The sequence below is a fragment of the Arvicola amphibius genome, chromosome 14, assembly GCF_903992535.2.
Source record: "Arvicola amphibius chromosome 14, mArvAmp1.2, whole genome shotgun sequence".
Classification (NCBI taxonomy): Eukaryota; Metazoa; Chordata; class Mammalia; order Rodentia; family Cricetidae; genus Arvicola; species Arvicola amphibius.
In genome coordinates this window covers 62,091,479-62,106,452 of record NC_052060.1, presented here as the reverse complement: position 1 = coordinate 62,106,452, position 14,974 = coordinate 62,091,479, and the positions used below count along the sequence as shown (strand labels likewise).

The 14,974-nt window shown below is 38.7% G+C and overlaps 1 protein-coding gene across 2 annotated transcripts in view; it reads left to right on the top strand.

The window, feature by feature from the left end:
• Lrrc7 (leucine rich repeat containing 7) overlaps positions 1 to 14,974 on the top strand; it is a 321,319-nt gene that overhangs the window by 234,270 nt on the left and 72,075 nt on the right. For both annotated transcript variants that reach the window (XM_038311250.1, XM_038311249.1), the window contains exons 11-16: positions 1,146 to 1,275; positions 2,442 to 2,557; positions 6,290 to 6,359; positions 7,867 to 7,966; positions 10,405 to 10,529; positions 12,477 to 12,725. In XM_038311250.1, the coding sequence (XP_038167178.1) occupies positions 1,146 to 1,275; positions 2,442 to 2,557; positions 6,290 to 6,359; positions 7,867 to 7,966; positions 10,405 to 10,529; positions 12,477 to 12,725 (790 nt within the window). The remainder of the gene's footprint in view (positions 1 to 1,145; positions 1,276 to 2,441; positions 2,558 to 6,289; positions 6,360 to 7,866; positions 7,967 to 10,404; positions 10,530 to 12,476; positions 12,726 to 14,974) is intronic.

The following is a 14,974-nucleotide window of genomic DNA, read 5'->3' as shown; positions in this document are numbered from 1 at the left end:
CCTTTGGGGCTGTGGTGGTCTTTGGAATCACAGTAGTGTATCTGGTAAATGACTGAGCTGGGGCACAAATCCGATGAGTTTCAGCTCTGTACTCCATGTTCTTGCTGGCTACGTGATTGACGTGAGAGTCATTGAAGCTAGTGAGTTTTAGTGTGTAAAAGGGGAAGCCGACTCCTCAACCTTGCTCCAACTAGTTCATCTTCCCTCTGCACTGATGGCCTCCTTCCCCTTGGGAATTCCTTCCTGATAACAGTGCACTAAGTGTTAGCAGTATCACTTATGCTGGACTAGGCCCTCTTTGTCGCCAACCTATGCCAAAATGTGATGGGGTCATCTTGTTTCCTCATGATAATTTCAGAATACATTCCCACAATGCCTTTCTGAGGACAAGCTAATATGACTAAGTTTGCAGAGCTATGGACTAGAACAAACAGAAAAGCTGTGCCCATTTGAAAACAATGCCTCTTACTCCATTTCAAATGCTGATCATGGGCAGGAAAAGGCCTGTTATTTCAAGAGGCACTGAAATCTACTCCATTATGCAAAACTTGGTATATTTTATAGTACTGTGTAGTTCAAATGGCAAATACTTCCACGCTGGATGTGTCCTGACTGACAGGAGGGATGACGGAGTCAGACAAGCTGTACTGTCATTGCTTCAACCCAGATTACCTGCTTTGTGCAGCTAAGGGAACATCCGTTGGTCTCTGTAAGCCTCATCTGAAAGATGGGTTGTAAAGGTAGATATTGTATACAGTTGTTAAAGGGGAACTATTATTGGGCGGCTAATCTCAAGGGGCTTAGTAAAGTCTGGAGAAGTTCACCCCTCTTTCTATCTTGCCCTCTGACCCCCTCACCTTCTGCCCCTTCAATTACAGGTGCTCACTCCCAGTCTCTCGCTGTCAATGACATCTAAGTTGTAAACAAACTGTCTTTGGTGTCATCCCAAGTGGTTCACATAAATGACCAATACAGCCCTGCTTGTGATGGCGTTTGATCCATTGCTGGCTGGGTAGACTCACATGGTATTGTGCCATCCTAGTTTAATAATATTTGGTGAATTTGGACACGTCATGTTTTCAAAACTTTTCCTTTACCATGTAACCTTTTAGAATATCTAAGACTACTGTGTTTTAACTTCTCAGCTTATCTTTGTTAGAAGAATTTGACTGCAGCTGCAATGAGCTGGAATCTCTTCCTTCCACCATTGGCTACCTGCACAGCCTACGAACCCTAGCAGTCGATGAGAATTTCCTCCCAGAGTTGCCCAGAGAAGTGAGAAACAAGCTCTTTTCTATCAGTTAACTTTCAATGACTCCGTTTTGAATTAAAATCCTAACAGGTGCAATAGCAGAGTGGATGTGGGAGTTGAGCTTTGAAAATATGTAGACATTACTGTTTAGATAAATATATGCTAATTGCTTTTTTGAGTGGTGAACTCCACTAAATTTTGCATGTAAAGATTAGTAAAAATATGTTAATCAATGCTAAGGGATGAAATTTTGAACCATTTATTTATTTTGCTTTTAAGAATTGCTATACACAGCACTTAGGATAATTGTATTTCTACTTCTGAAGTAAAAGCATGGATTTTACTATAAATATGTCTCTGAGGCTTAATGTTTCTTATAACATTATTTTAGTTTCTGGATACATGAAGAAATTCTTTTAATTTTATTTCTAAACTGGATTTTATTTTTTAATGTCCAGGAAAAAAATGTAAAGTGTATTTCTAGTCTAAAGATTTCTACTAAAAATTTCCACAACAATAGAATAATAATAAATATATAATTATTTTAGAGTCAAAATTATTAGTAAAAATGGCAAATGCCATGTAATGTGACATAAAATCAGGCTTGCTAAGGAACTGTCGAGAGTTAAATATGTGTGCTGTCCAGTCTTAAGCACAAGTATACTGGTAATCATGTAGAAAAATAAATGATCTGTGAAAACAGCAGTGCTACCAAGTGTTTAAAGATTTACACTATTTAAATAATTATTCTTAATATGTGAAAGAATATGAAATGTGCATTATCATCACATCTAAAATCATAAATCAAAGCAAAGATCAAGGTTATAAAAGCAGAAGTCAATAAATACACTACATTACATGTAGTGTAAAGACATTAAGATGGTAAAGGAATCTCTAGGCTAAGTGTGGTGGCACACTCCTACTGTCTCGGTGCTCAGGATCACCGAGTTCAAGACCAGCCTGACTAATATTGGGAGCCTTAGGTTAGCCTGCACTACAATGTGAGACACTGTTGGGGGGGGGGGGAGAACATATCTGTGATGTAAATTGTTTTGTACACTAGAGAAACGAATACGTAGTAACAGCATTTTGTGGTTCCTTTCTAAAATACACTTTTGTTTATTCTTCAAGGATTTCACACAATAGACAGCCCAACATTATAAACCCCACTTCCTTTTGCCACCTACAGATTGGCAGCTGTAAGAATGTCACCGTTATGTCTCTACGCTCCAATAAGCTAGAATTTCTTCCCGAAGAAATTGGGCAGATGCAGAGGCTGCGAGTCTTAAATCTAAGTGATAACAGGTATGTAAATTATTTAATAAAAGTAAATTATGGAGCCAGACGTGGTGGTACACACCTTTTATCCCAGAGGTCAGCCTGGTCTAAATAGTGACAGGTAAGATTATCACAGGTTAATTCATTGCAGCAAGGATGAATATTTAGTCACATTCAGAGTAAGAGGAACAACAACAAAAAAGAAAAAAAAAATAAAAAAAAAAATAAAAAAAAAAAAAAAAAAAAAAACAAAAAAGGATGAACCCTCTCCTTATGGTGTGTTATATTGGTAGGTGCTAGAAACAAACATGCAACTACAATTTGTCTTTTTTCTCAGCTTCTCTATTAAAACAACTGTACTCATAGGAAATGGGAAGAATAGACACTGGATGGCAATGCTTCTGTCTTGACACAGTCTACAGAGCAGAGTGCCTGAGCCCTGCCACTGCAATTTCTATCAGATGAACAACCGTGTGAGTAGCTCAGACTTGTACTGGGGTCGTCAGAGACCAGAATTTAGGAAGTCATGAAGAATACCCACAAAAGTTTCATAATGAACACAAAAGTTTTCATTTGTTTTTCAGTTTCCTTTAGGAAAATAATATCAATTTAAAAAAAAACTACTGTTTTTGTAGTTAAGCAGTGCTCCCATGTAAGGAAATACAGTGTTTTATTATAAGGTCTGAGATTATTTTAATTATAAACCAAAGGGCAATGTGAAAACACTGCTTTGTGTGTTGAGACTCAGCCATGTCCTCCTCTGGCTTGGTGACCAGATTGGCAGAAGAGCCAATGCCTTGAATGCCACATCTGAGAAGGCCTTTGTTGAGATCTTTAAAGAAGTTCTTATGAGCTAGATTAGGAAGTGTGATCATGGAAACTCCATAGAGAAATGGACTTCTACTGACTTCAATGGAATCACCATAGAAAGATGAATTCCTACGGCTTCACTAACACCACAAGGGAAGCATCACGGAATTCATTATTTAAGTGAGGCTGAGTGCTTGTCAACCTAGAAAGAGAATCTTCATGACAAGCTATAGAAGTCTCTCCCAAATACTCATTTTCCTAAACATTCTGAATGATTATATGGCAAGCAAGCTTACCAAACATCACGAATGACCTATAATAGAAGTATTGATATGTTGGTGGCCTTTACCTAGCAAATCAAGCAGACTTCAACCCTTACCATGGGTCAGACACATTTGTGGATGCTGAGGAAATATATGAATAAGACATCAGTGACTCACAAGGTCAGAAGTTTAAAATACCTCATCAGAGAAAAAGTCATACACATCCTGTAGTACAGTAACAACAACAGAGCCAAACTAATATTTCCAGCTAATTAGCCCATCAGTGAATCAAGCTGGTAGAGGTAGACAATGCAGAGTGAACTCTGAGGCCAACGTTAACACTGCCACAGAGAACAAATTGCTTACAGGACTTAAAGCAAGAAGCACTATCGTAAGTGATGAACCATTGCAATTCTGTGTTTAAGGTAAAACCAGTTGACAGAGTGTGGCATTGTAGTTGGGAACAGGGATGCTTTGCTCTGTCTGCTACAAGGTTGTGCCTTCGCCAATGCCCTACTCATCCATCAGAATCACCCGGGGAGTACAAGGCAACACGGTCCTTGCTCTCCATCACGTTCTTCCTTCTGTGCAGCATGTTAGGACTGCATCACGATGACTCCTCAGGGACATGCATGAACATGGCATGAATATTACACGAGCTTCACTGATGTGTAACTCAATGACAGCTTTGTATTTAACTGTGTATCATATCAAACATGCTACCCCACCCCAATAACCTTACTTCAAAATTTCTAGTATCAGTGAATTTAAACAACTTGTGTGGGTAACTCAGTTTCTGCCAAGAAAGAATCATGTTATAAGTCAATACCTGCTTTTTTGTGTTCTTATTTATGTTTCACAAATATTCATTCATTCATAAGATTAGATAGTCTCCCTACGAACTCTACCACACACCTTTAACATTTACAATGGTGGCCAACCTCTTTTCACATTTACTAAATTATTTGAAAATGCCTGATCATTTTTGGACATAAATTAAGTCCTTATTAGTCATTGTAACATTTTTCACTTCCTTTCTAAAAATGCATTTGTCAATTGACTCGTAGCATTCCAATATACAAAAGACTTACAGAAACTTCCATTACAAGTCAGAATATATACTCGGGGATAAGCTGCTGTGGATGCCACTATGTTTGTGCCGCTGTCTCTGAAGCTGAGAGGATGTTGGTGGCCAAGGTAATCAGAATGTGCCGATCACACCCTGGCTCCGTGACACCAAGAAGACACCGACTGGCATATTTGTCGGTCTGGCTTTCCAAAGGCAGGAAGCCACACTTTTATGGAATGCTACAGCCGAGGCCGAACTTCACATAGCTCCAAAATACTAAGATTCCTTCTTGTAATGCCTACTGTGCAATGTACAAGAGATGAACTTTCTGTAGCTCAGCATCACTTTGGAAACTACGAAGTGATTTAGATGTAAGATATCATGGTCCTTGCCCTTTTGGGAACTACAGTTTTGTAAGGATATCAGATAATAAACAAATGACTGCCAAAAAAAATAGTCACATATAAAACTGTGAAATGGTCTGTGTAGGCAAGCGCAAGCCACTCTGAGACTAGACTGGAGGAAGGAAGCTAGTGGGACCCAGAGAAACCTTTCCTATGAGAAAATGGCATTTAAGCCCTGAAGAACTGTGAGAATCAAGCAAAGTGTAACGGGAAGAATATTCCAGAAAGGGCCTAGCTGAAATTTCTCCCGAGTTGGTAGAACATTGTGCACTCCAGCTATTAGAAAAGGAGAATCGATGCTGGGCTATGAGAGCAGCTTTAGGGGTATTAAGATTTTATTTTTATTTAGTTAGTTAGTTAGTTCTTTGAGACAGAGTTTCTCTGTAGCTTTGGAGCCTGTCCTGAAAGTAGCTCCTGTAGACCAGGCTGGCCTTGAACTCATGGAGATCTGCCTGCCTCTGTCAGTACTGGGATTAAAGGCGTACACCACCACTGCCCAGCTTATTTTTTCCATTTATTTATTTGTGTGTGTGTGTGTGTGTGTGTGTGTGTGTATGTGTGTATGCGCACGCACCAATGGGAGCAAGCTTAGGGTACATATTGGGGTTATAATATTTTATTTGTGTATGTGCAAATTTGTGAAGATTACTGAAGTTGAACTTAAAAACAGTTGTGAGCTGCCTGGGATGAGGACTATGAACTGAACTCGTGTTCTAGGGAGCAATAAGTTCTCTGAACTGAGGAGTCCTTTCTCTAGTATTGGGGTGCACACTGCAGAGCCTAACCATGGGTACTAACAGGATTTTTATTTTATTTAGATACTGTGGGAAGCATTTGAAAGATTAGAAAGATTTTAGTTGTTTTGGGCCTAGGAGTTGGCTCAACAGATAAAGGCACGTGCCTCCAATTCTGGTGATCTGTGTTTGATCCCAGAACCTACATGGTGGAAGGAGAGAGGAAAAACCCGGAAGTTGTCCTCTGGCTCCCACAGGCTCACATGCACAGAAACACATACACACACACAACACGCACGCACACACAAACACATACACTAATGAATAACAAAGAAGATTTTCATTCTTTTAAGATTGTTTAGGCACTCAAGAGAAAGGATTGAAGCGAGCAATGAATCAACACAGTAGCGTGTCTAAATGGTCTTAGAAATGAGTTAGCTGTCTGTGTCTATGCAATGAGACATCCCTTGTCTCTGCAGGTTGAAGAATTTACCATTCTCATTCACCAAACTCAAAGAGCTTGCAGCATTGTGGCTTTCTGACAATCAGGTAAAAAAAAAAAAAAAAAAAAAAAAAAAAAAAAAAAAACTTTTGTGCCCTGAGTTATCATGTTCCTTAGATGAAGTGTAATTGAAACTTTGGATTACTGAGTCCCAGTGGATACACTTGACAATTGTTCTAAAATATAGATTCTTTATGCCTGGAGGAGGGTTTTGCACAAAAGTCCATCACTTACTGCATGCATTGGTGGAACAGTGCCAGGGGCTCCATGCTCCTCAAACACCTCTGCTCCATACCTAACTCATTGTCAAAGATCCAACACACAGATGATGGTTTGTGCGGCTTTTCAGCTCCTGGTGGTGCACACATCCTTAGAGGGCACACCTTAATTATAGCTCTGAAAGTAAAAACAGAAAAGCCATTACTACAATTCCCACAAGAGGGAATTACCAGCTGCTATCTTCCTTTTCCCTCACTGCTTTTAATTATGATCAACTTAATTCTAAAACTTTACTCAAGACCTTTGCTGATATATTGATAGCTATCTTCAGTATTTTTGTGGTTATCTTGATTAATTTTTATATACTCATGAAAATAGATTATAGTGGAATCGGGGGTTGCATGTTAATGAATAATTTTATTAACTGGAAAATAACAGGAAACAGAGAGGTGTCTGTGAGTCATGTCAGCAGAATGTACTACTAATCATTTTTCTAGTATTCCTAAATCTTTGAAACCCTTACCCCAAAATATGAATGGCCAAATAAAAACAATGCACCTTCAGTTCAATATATCAACATTCCCTGGGCACCAAGTTTTATTTCTAGTTATTTGGGGACTTTTATTACAAATTAAAAATGACTCCTACAAATTTAAAGTGTAAGCGTAAGAGTATTGTATTTCTTCAGTTAATCACAGCTCCTGCTTCCATCTGCTGGTAAAAGGTTGGATTGCCATTCAAGCTTACCGATGGTCATTTCCAGAGTCTGTGGACTCTGCTGCTGGGATGGTAGCCTTACACTGTGGGAGTTTCTTAACATCACAAGTATTATTCTGATGGGAGAATAACCATAAAAATTGCTGCAGTGTGTCTAGATAGCTTCATGAAACCCTTGTTTATTTCCTATTAATAAATGGTATTTACCTATTCTTATGAAAATAACACCTATTCAAAAAGCCTTTAAAAATAGTATTTCTGATATTACATTTGTGATGAACAATAAAATACAGCATATGCAAGCACCACATGTCAGTCTGAACCACACCCTGGGAGAAGGAATGCATGCCCAGGACTGCACTAAACCCTCATTCAGTTGAACAGTTTAATATTCTCTTGCCTCCTCAAGATTAGAACTGAGGTGCTCAGTTGAATATGTTTTGATAAGCTTTTAAAGAAGACTAAACATTGCAAAAACCTTAAAATCTGGAAAGAGTCTCAGCAATATCTATGGTATGTCATCTTACCCGGTCATCTCTGAGAGGTCAGACTATTAGCTATTTCCTCATGTAAAATCTTGACTAATTTGTTCATCTAACTGGTGCTCATTGCTTCCAGTCCAAGGCCCTTATACCTCTACAAACAGAAGCCCACCCAGAAACCAAGCAAAGGGTACTGACCAACTACATGTTTCCCCAACAACCCCGTGGTGACGAAGGTAGGTTGTCAGCAGATTCACTCTTTAATCTTTAATGATGTTGTAGATTTAAAAAAAGGAATTTTTAATTCTTAATTCTTATTTATTTAATTTTTATTTCTGTTCAGAAATACTGGTTTACAGGCAATAAAAGAAAACTCCATAGCACACCATCTGGGAGTTTGAGTCTCAGTGCTGAAATATTTTAAGAATTAAGAAATATTTAAGATTCCAAAGACAAAGCTCCTTCCAGAGATAGCTCAGCTTGCAAAGTGCTTGTCTTACAAACATGAGAACCTGAGTTTAGTCCCCATAATCCCAATGCTGGGAGCAGAGAAAGGATGCCTTGTGCTAGCTCTTCAGTCAGCCTAGCCTAATTGGTGAGCCTTAGTTCCAAATGAGAGAGCCTTTTCCAAAAATTAAGGTAGAGATCAAATGAAGAGGAGACCTAATACTGATCACTGGGCTCCACTTGCATGTGCACACACATGTACCCAAACACACATGAGCATACAGGCACACACATACACAACACACACACATACACACATACACACATACACAAGGAAAAGTATACCTCACATTAGAATAATGTAAGCACTCTAGAGTTAACTTCTTCTTTAAGGGTTAGACTGCAGGGAATGGGACCTGGTCACCAAATGTGGTACCCAGGTACTGGCAGCAAAAAGAAGGAGTTCAGAGCTAAAGAAGGACTGGCTGGAGAGGATCTTCTCTTGTGCTCATATATTACAGAGCATATTATAAAGATCAGGACAGCCTTGGACCCCTACATGCGAGTTAGTCATAGGACTTGACTTACAATAATGACATTTTTCCATTACATTATTTTTCTTTACATTGAGATTCCCTAAGCAATGTCAACAGTTATGATTAAAAAACACTCCATAAAAACCTAAGCCTGTTACAATAAGCAGGATCACACTATTATACAAAGCTTTAAAAAGTGTTGCCTCTTCCTGTTTGAAACAGGGCTGCCTGGCATGTGTTCTCTGGAGCCATGCAGAATCATGGTGGTTCTATGACAATGAACCCACTTTAATGCAGCCACAGATAAACCCATCCTGTCTGAGAACCATTTGCTTGTGTGTTCTCATTTTCAAGAGTAATGATGATAAACAGCTTTAGACTTTGACTTCCAGATGTAATGAATCACTGTAGATGTAAAGATACTTTTATTAAAAGTATTGACTTGCAGAAATAGAAAAGGGGAAGGTTGTTGGGAAAATTCATTTTCACATCTGAATAAATTTATCTTTTGATTTTATAAAAGAAATGCCACCACAGTTTTGTATAATAAAAGAACCAAATAAGGACTGTTCTATTAATCTGAATTTATTTTCTCTTCTTCACAACATCCCTGGGTTTCAAAATAATGTAAAGAAAAGATTAAAAAAAAAAAAAACCCAGATCCCCAAGCCATCCCTGGGATCTAGTGTGTCACCTAAACCCTTGGTCAGTTCCTAGGTCTGAGGTCAGCAGTCAGGTGACCTAAGATGCAAAAGCGTTTGCCTTTGCAGTCTTGAATTTTCTGTTTGTTTTCTATTGAGGACATAAAATTTGGTGTAATTATTGAAAAATAATTCTTAAATTTCAACCCAGCCAGTCAACTTCTGTCTGTTGAAAAAGAAAATAATAAATGAATCTTAAGAATCCTGTAAGGCAGAGAAATATGCAACAAAGCAAAATTCTTTGGGAAAGGAGTTAGCCTCAGCTAAGCACCTGTTATTGGGCTTTCTGCAATTTTCACTATTGTGTTACAAATCAGGTTCGATTAGACAACATTTTGATGTAAATTAGAGATTTTATAAATCATCTTCCCTGCTTATTTGAGGAACATTTAAGGGAATTGAAAACACCACATCAAAACTGAATTCTCCATGTGTCACTACCTTAAAAATGAGGTTACTCTATTCACATGCACACAAAGAACCAACAAGAACGTCAGATTATTGGGTACTTGTTGTGTAGTATCTTGCTTTGTTTCAAAGTGACACGGGCTCCGTAGTCACCCACACATGGAGTAGGACCTGGGACCTGAGAGACCTGGGGCAGAGCCTGAAAACTGACAGCTTCTTCATAACAAAGATGATGTCAGTGTGCCTGAGGATTAGAGAGACTGAAATGCTTCATCCAATCTCCAAGCTGTTACTGTTGGCCCAGGGGAACCCATTCCTATGCTAGGAAACTTCCCAACCCTCATGACTAACAGTAAAACACAGATGCCACAGGACACACCAAGAAGAATGTTCCGCTTTCTCCTTCCTGTCCTTCCTGCTCTCTCCTTCCTCTCCCTCAGTATCTCTTCCCAACCCTTTTAAATGTACGGATTGTATTCATTGGTGGTGCTTGCTGTCTCTTTTCGCATAATATATTAAACTTTATTAAATGCATCGTGTATCTAAAAGAAAAGAAAAGCATTAATACTTTGGACTCTGTAGATTTCCAGTCAGACAGCGACAGCTTCAACCCCACCCTGTGGGAGGAGCAGAGACAACAGCGCATGACTGTTGCCTTTGAATTTGAGGATAAAAAAGAAGAAGACGGAGGTGCTGGGAACGTTAAGGTGAACTTTCGGCCTTTGTTTCTCTTGTTGTCCTGTCTGTCCGCCGTTACTGTTCAGACAGAGAAGGGATACACTAAGTGACCTCTCTGGAAGGTCGCAGTCATTTTCTAGTCCCGTGAAGATACCCCTATTTAGAGGGCAAGTGTTTGGGCAGCATTGGTGTGATTCAGATTGAGACGAATGTCCCAGTTCTGACTGAGCAAGTCTGATTTCTGTTTCCTTCCACACACTCCCCAGTATAACAACATGCGAGAGATTCAAGCTGAAAGTGAGGGAAACCCTAGGTGATGCACCTCGCCTAAATCTTCATTCGTCTGTAATGCTGCAATAATCCTTGTGGTCACTGGGCCAGGCCCTGTGCAGACAATACCAGCCAAAATGCAATGCGTATTTGTGGAAGACAAGCTGATGGGCGGATTACAGTGGGATTGCATCCCTAAGTCTTCTACATGGTTGGGGTATTTGAAAAGAACTTTTGTTTCTCTAAGTTTGGGTATTAAAAGCAGGTGAGTGTCCAATCACAGGTGAAGATCTTTAGGCAAAAACGACTTCTTTATTTTAATTGTATTTTTAAGAAATCTTTTTTGTTGTAACTGCATATCTGAGTGAAAAGGCGAGGTCACACATTTAAACATATATTTTCCATTATTTAAATTCTCAAATATTAGAATTAGCTGATTTCATTAACACCTAATTTTTCATGTTATATCATGATGGCACCTTGAATCTCTCGTCGATTTTTATATTATTTGTGTAATTTTTCAAAAACATCATGAATACTAACAGCTTTCACTTGTAGTGACTAATGACCTAAGTAACTACATATGCACTTTATTAATAAATCAAGATTGTGTGGTGTTCCCTGTCCCCACCTTGACCCATTTTCTAAATGTTACTTCTTAAACCATTATTCATGATGACTGTGTCATTACTGAAAACTCAAAATGGACTCATAAATCCAAAATGACATACTTTCTTTTAAAATTTTTGGTTGAAGAAACACTTATGGATGATTGACTATTGCTATCTTATGACCAAAGAGACATGTTTTAAAACTTGTGAATTTTCAGAAAATAATTATGCTAAATTTGATACAAACCTTTAAAACAATTCAGTTCTCCTCTTCAGGGATTTTGTGTTAAATCAAGATCCAATGGGTGATACATTCTGTGTTGGACTCTTGATTCATTTTTATATTTCATTGAATTGTCAAAATAACTACATGTTTCCTCTTAAAAATATATAGTCAAGGATCAAGAGAAAATACCTTTAATATGCTCCCTAGACGTGTTTTTAAAATCATGAAATATAGAAATGGAAACAGTAATTTAATAACCCTGTCTGTGTGCTCTGTGGTTAGTATGTCTATGTTCATAATGGGTTCCATATGCTTTAGCGTGGTTTGATTTTTCTCTGCATTTATTTACATCCACTTTTTTGCATTTTGGTAAAACAATATGTTTTTCCAAAATCTCCAACTACTTGACTAATTTGGCTGTTTCTGATGCTATTGGCTATCAGACAAATTAGAGGAGAAACACCCGTAAGTACATCATCGTGGGAGATGATGAATGGAACACCCTGGGGTCTTACTAGTTCACCCTCTTCTGGTTCATTACATGTACATTAAAGTTAGCACCATTTTAATTTTAATTGACCTGAAATTTAAAAAGGAACCACAGGCCTATGCCATCAGCTTTCAATGGGAAAAGCATACAAAGTCCTGCTTGGAGTGTGTACAGTGAGTGTGGATGCTGAGCTGTGTGAGGAGGTTGCCACCCGTGGCTTCATGTTATGCTGTTTGATTACATGGAGTTAAAATTCATTGTTTTAAATGCATTGCCCAGAATGAAAGAAAGAGCTATCCAAGGGTAGAAAATGATCAAGCAAGCATGTTGCTGCAGCGCTCCTGTTTCTCCCAGAAAATGGAGATTCCTTCTCCCACAGGCTCTCTCCTGCCAAGCCCCCTGGGACAGGGGCCAGCGTGGGATTACTCTCCAACCTGCCAGGCTGTCTGGCGATTGCTGCACACCATGGGCCAGGTGTGATCAGCAGATCCAAGATATGCCCGTCCCCCAGAGTGACCCCCAGCTGGCATGGGGTTGTATAAGTGGCCTCCAGCAGGAGAGGAGCATGTGTGCTCCCTTGCCAGTGGCAGCACAGTCCACCACTCTTCCCTCTCTAAGTGGCAGACAGGTAGGCCTAGGTGTCTGGGGTAGGAGAAGCCCAGTAGAGGCTCCCTTGGAACAGTGCTTTATGGGGTATGTGCTGCATGATTAGGGGTGAGAACTGTTGTTCGCACAGCAGCCTTCGGACTGCCAGTGTCTGAATCCGATTTATCTCTGTTGACACTGGCAAAGGGTGGGGAGCCTGAGCCAGAGGGCGGGGACATCAATTTAAGGTGCCTTTTCATGGGGTAGCTGGCATGGCTTTGAAGTTGGGGCTTTGCTTTGGTTTACTATTCTTTGGCTCTTTAATTTAATGTGTGGGGATACAGCCAGTTGTGCAGAATGCTGACCAAACTTTGGAAGTGGTTGGAATTGCTCTGTGAACAAGCACGCTTCTCAGGGTCAGCTTGGGGGAAACTGGATAAAACCTGACTTGAAAACACAGACGTTGAAATTGAGATTTGCTGGGAGTGGACGCTGAGCAAACAGAGACTTCTGTTCAAAAGCAGCAATATCCCTTAATCTGAAGATTCAAATTTTATGAATTCCTGTAAGAGAAGTGGGGTTCGGGAGTCACGGCAGAGAGGGATTCCGTTTCTCGGGGCTGGGTGTCTAAGAGGATAAATGATAGGAGGAAAACTACATAGGAACACTGTGTTTTTATAAACATTGCCACCCACATGTAATGGACTAGATTCTCATTCTATGTCTTATATTCTTTCTACAATATAAGACAAGCTGAGAATGCACCTTCCTGACTAAAACTGCCCTGTTTCCTTTTATGTAAAATGTCCCCACTAATTTCTAGAATAATTTGATATCTAGTTATCACTGCAAAACTCTATTGTTTCTCTTACTGGAATTTACAATCAAATTCAAATTTAATGGCCATGTAAAGTATATTATATTATGTGCCTATAATATAATATATGAGAAACAGTTCTGTCTGAATCCAAGACACCATTTCTGAATGCCCACACTATTATAAGTAATTCTTTACTGTACTTTTGGGGTCTCCAATGCCTTGAAGCTGCTATTTGCATTTATTGTACTTCATTTAGCTATTAAGAGTCTTGTGAAACATTTTACCTCACAGAATTAATATATATATATTAGTAAAAATCTTGCATTCTAATACAATGTGTGACATGAGCAAATACTTTATAGTGAGTGACAAATTTAACACCATTATCAGAACGAATTCTGTAGATTTGCCCACCTCTGTGTGTCAGACATTCACTTATGTTTTATATCATAATAGGATGGGGAATATTTCTATCCCAGGTGTTCACAAATAAACTGTTTTTAGATATGAATGCCCCTGAACCAGTAAAATAACTCTTTATGGCCATGCTGGCCCACTTCTGAAATACCCAAGGCAGGAACTAAGAAGGAAGGGTATCAATATGTCTATATAGAGCTTAAAATAGAATTGGGTTATAAAACACAGTTTCACTTGGAAAGAAGTTATAAATTAGAATCACTTAGCTTTATTTCTTAAATTGAGATTATCTTATTATTTAACAATAAAATTCACATTTTACTTGCAAAGCACCTTTTCCACAAGGTTACACAAGTCCATGTCATAGTACACCAGAGAATACCTCTTAACTAAACCACAGCAGTGTGATATAAACCTTAGAATCCAGAAGACTTAAGTTTTAACATGATTGCAGAGAAAAGTTAACCAGTCCCACACCGACACACCCTCCATAAAGTCACAACAACTGCTTTCTGAAAGTTAAACATATAATTCCAAATTTATAACATTCTGCAGTATGCAATATTTATCATTCCATATACATGTTTATTTGTATTAAAACCTATAGGAATAGTTATAAATATTATCGCATATTACATGGTTAATCAATAATAAATTAATTATGCTATAAAGCATTCAGTGTCATGCCTAGAACATGGAAAGCACTGAGTAAGGGATACAACCTGAAAGAAAGACTCAGCATTGAGTTAGACATGTGGGGCAGAGTCTAAGTTACCAAAGGGACTCAGAGCTTTTAAATAAACAAGTCAAATCTGACATGAAAAACAAGATCAAGCTGATTCTTTATTATTGGGATTAAGGTGGTGTTCACCTTAATCCCAATAATAAAGAGGCTGAGGCGGGAGGATTGAGAGCATGAGACCAACCTGAGTTACAAACTGAGATCTCTGCATCGACTTACACTTTTAAGGAACCTTCACATTTATGCCACTTTAGTTCTTAATAAATGCAAGTGAGGCACTAGATTTCCATTGTTCATAAGCAGAAGCAACAGA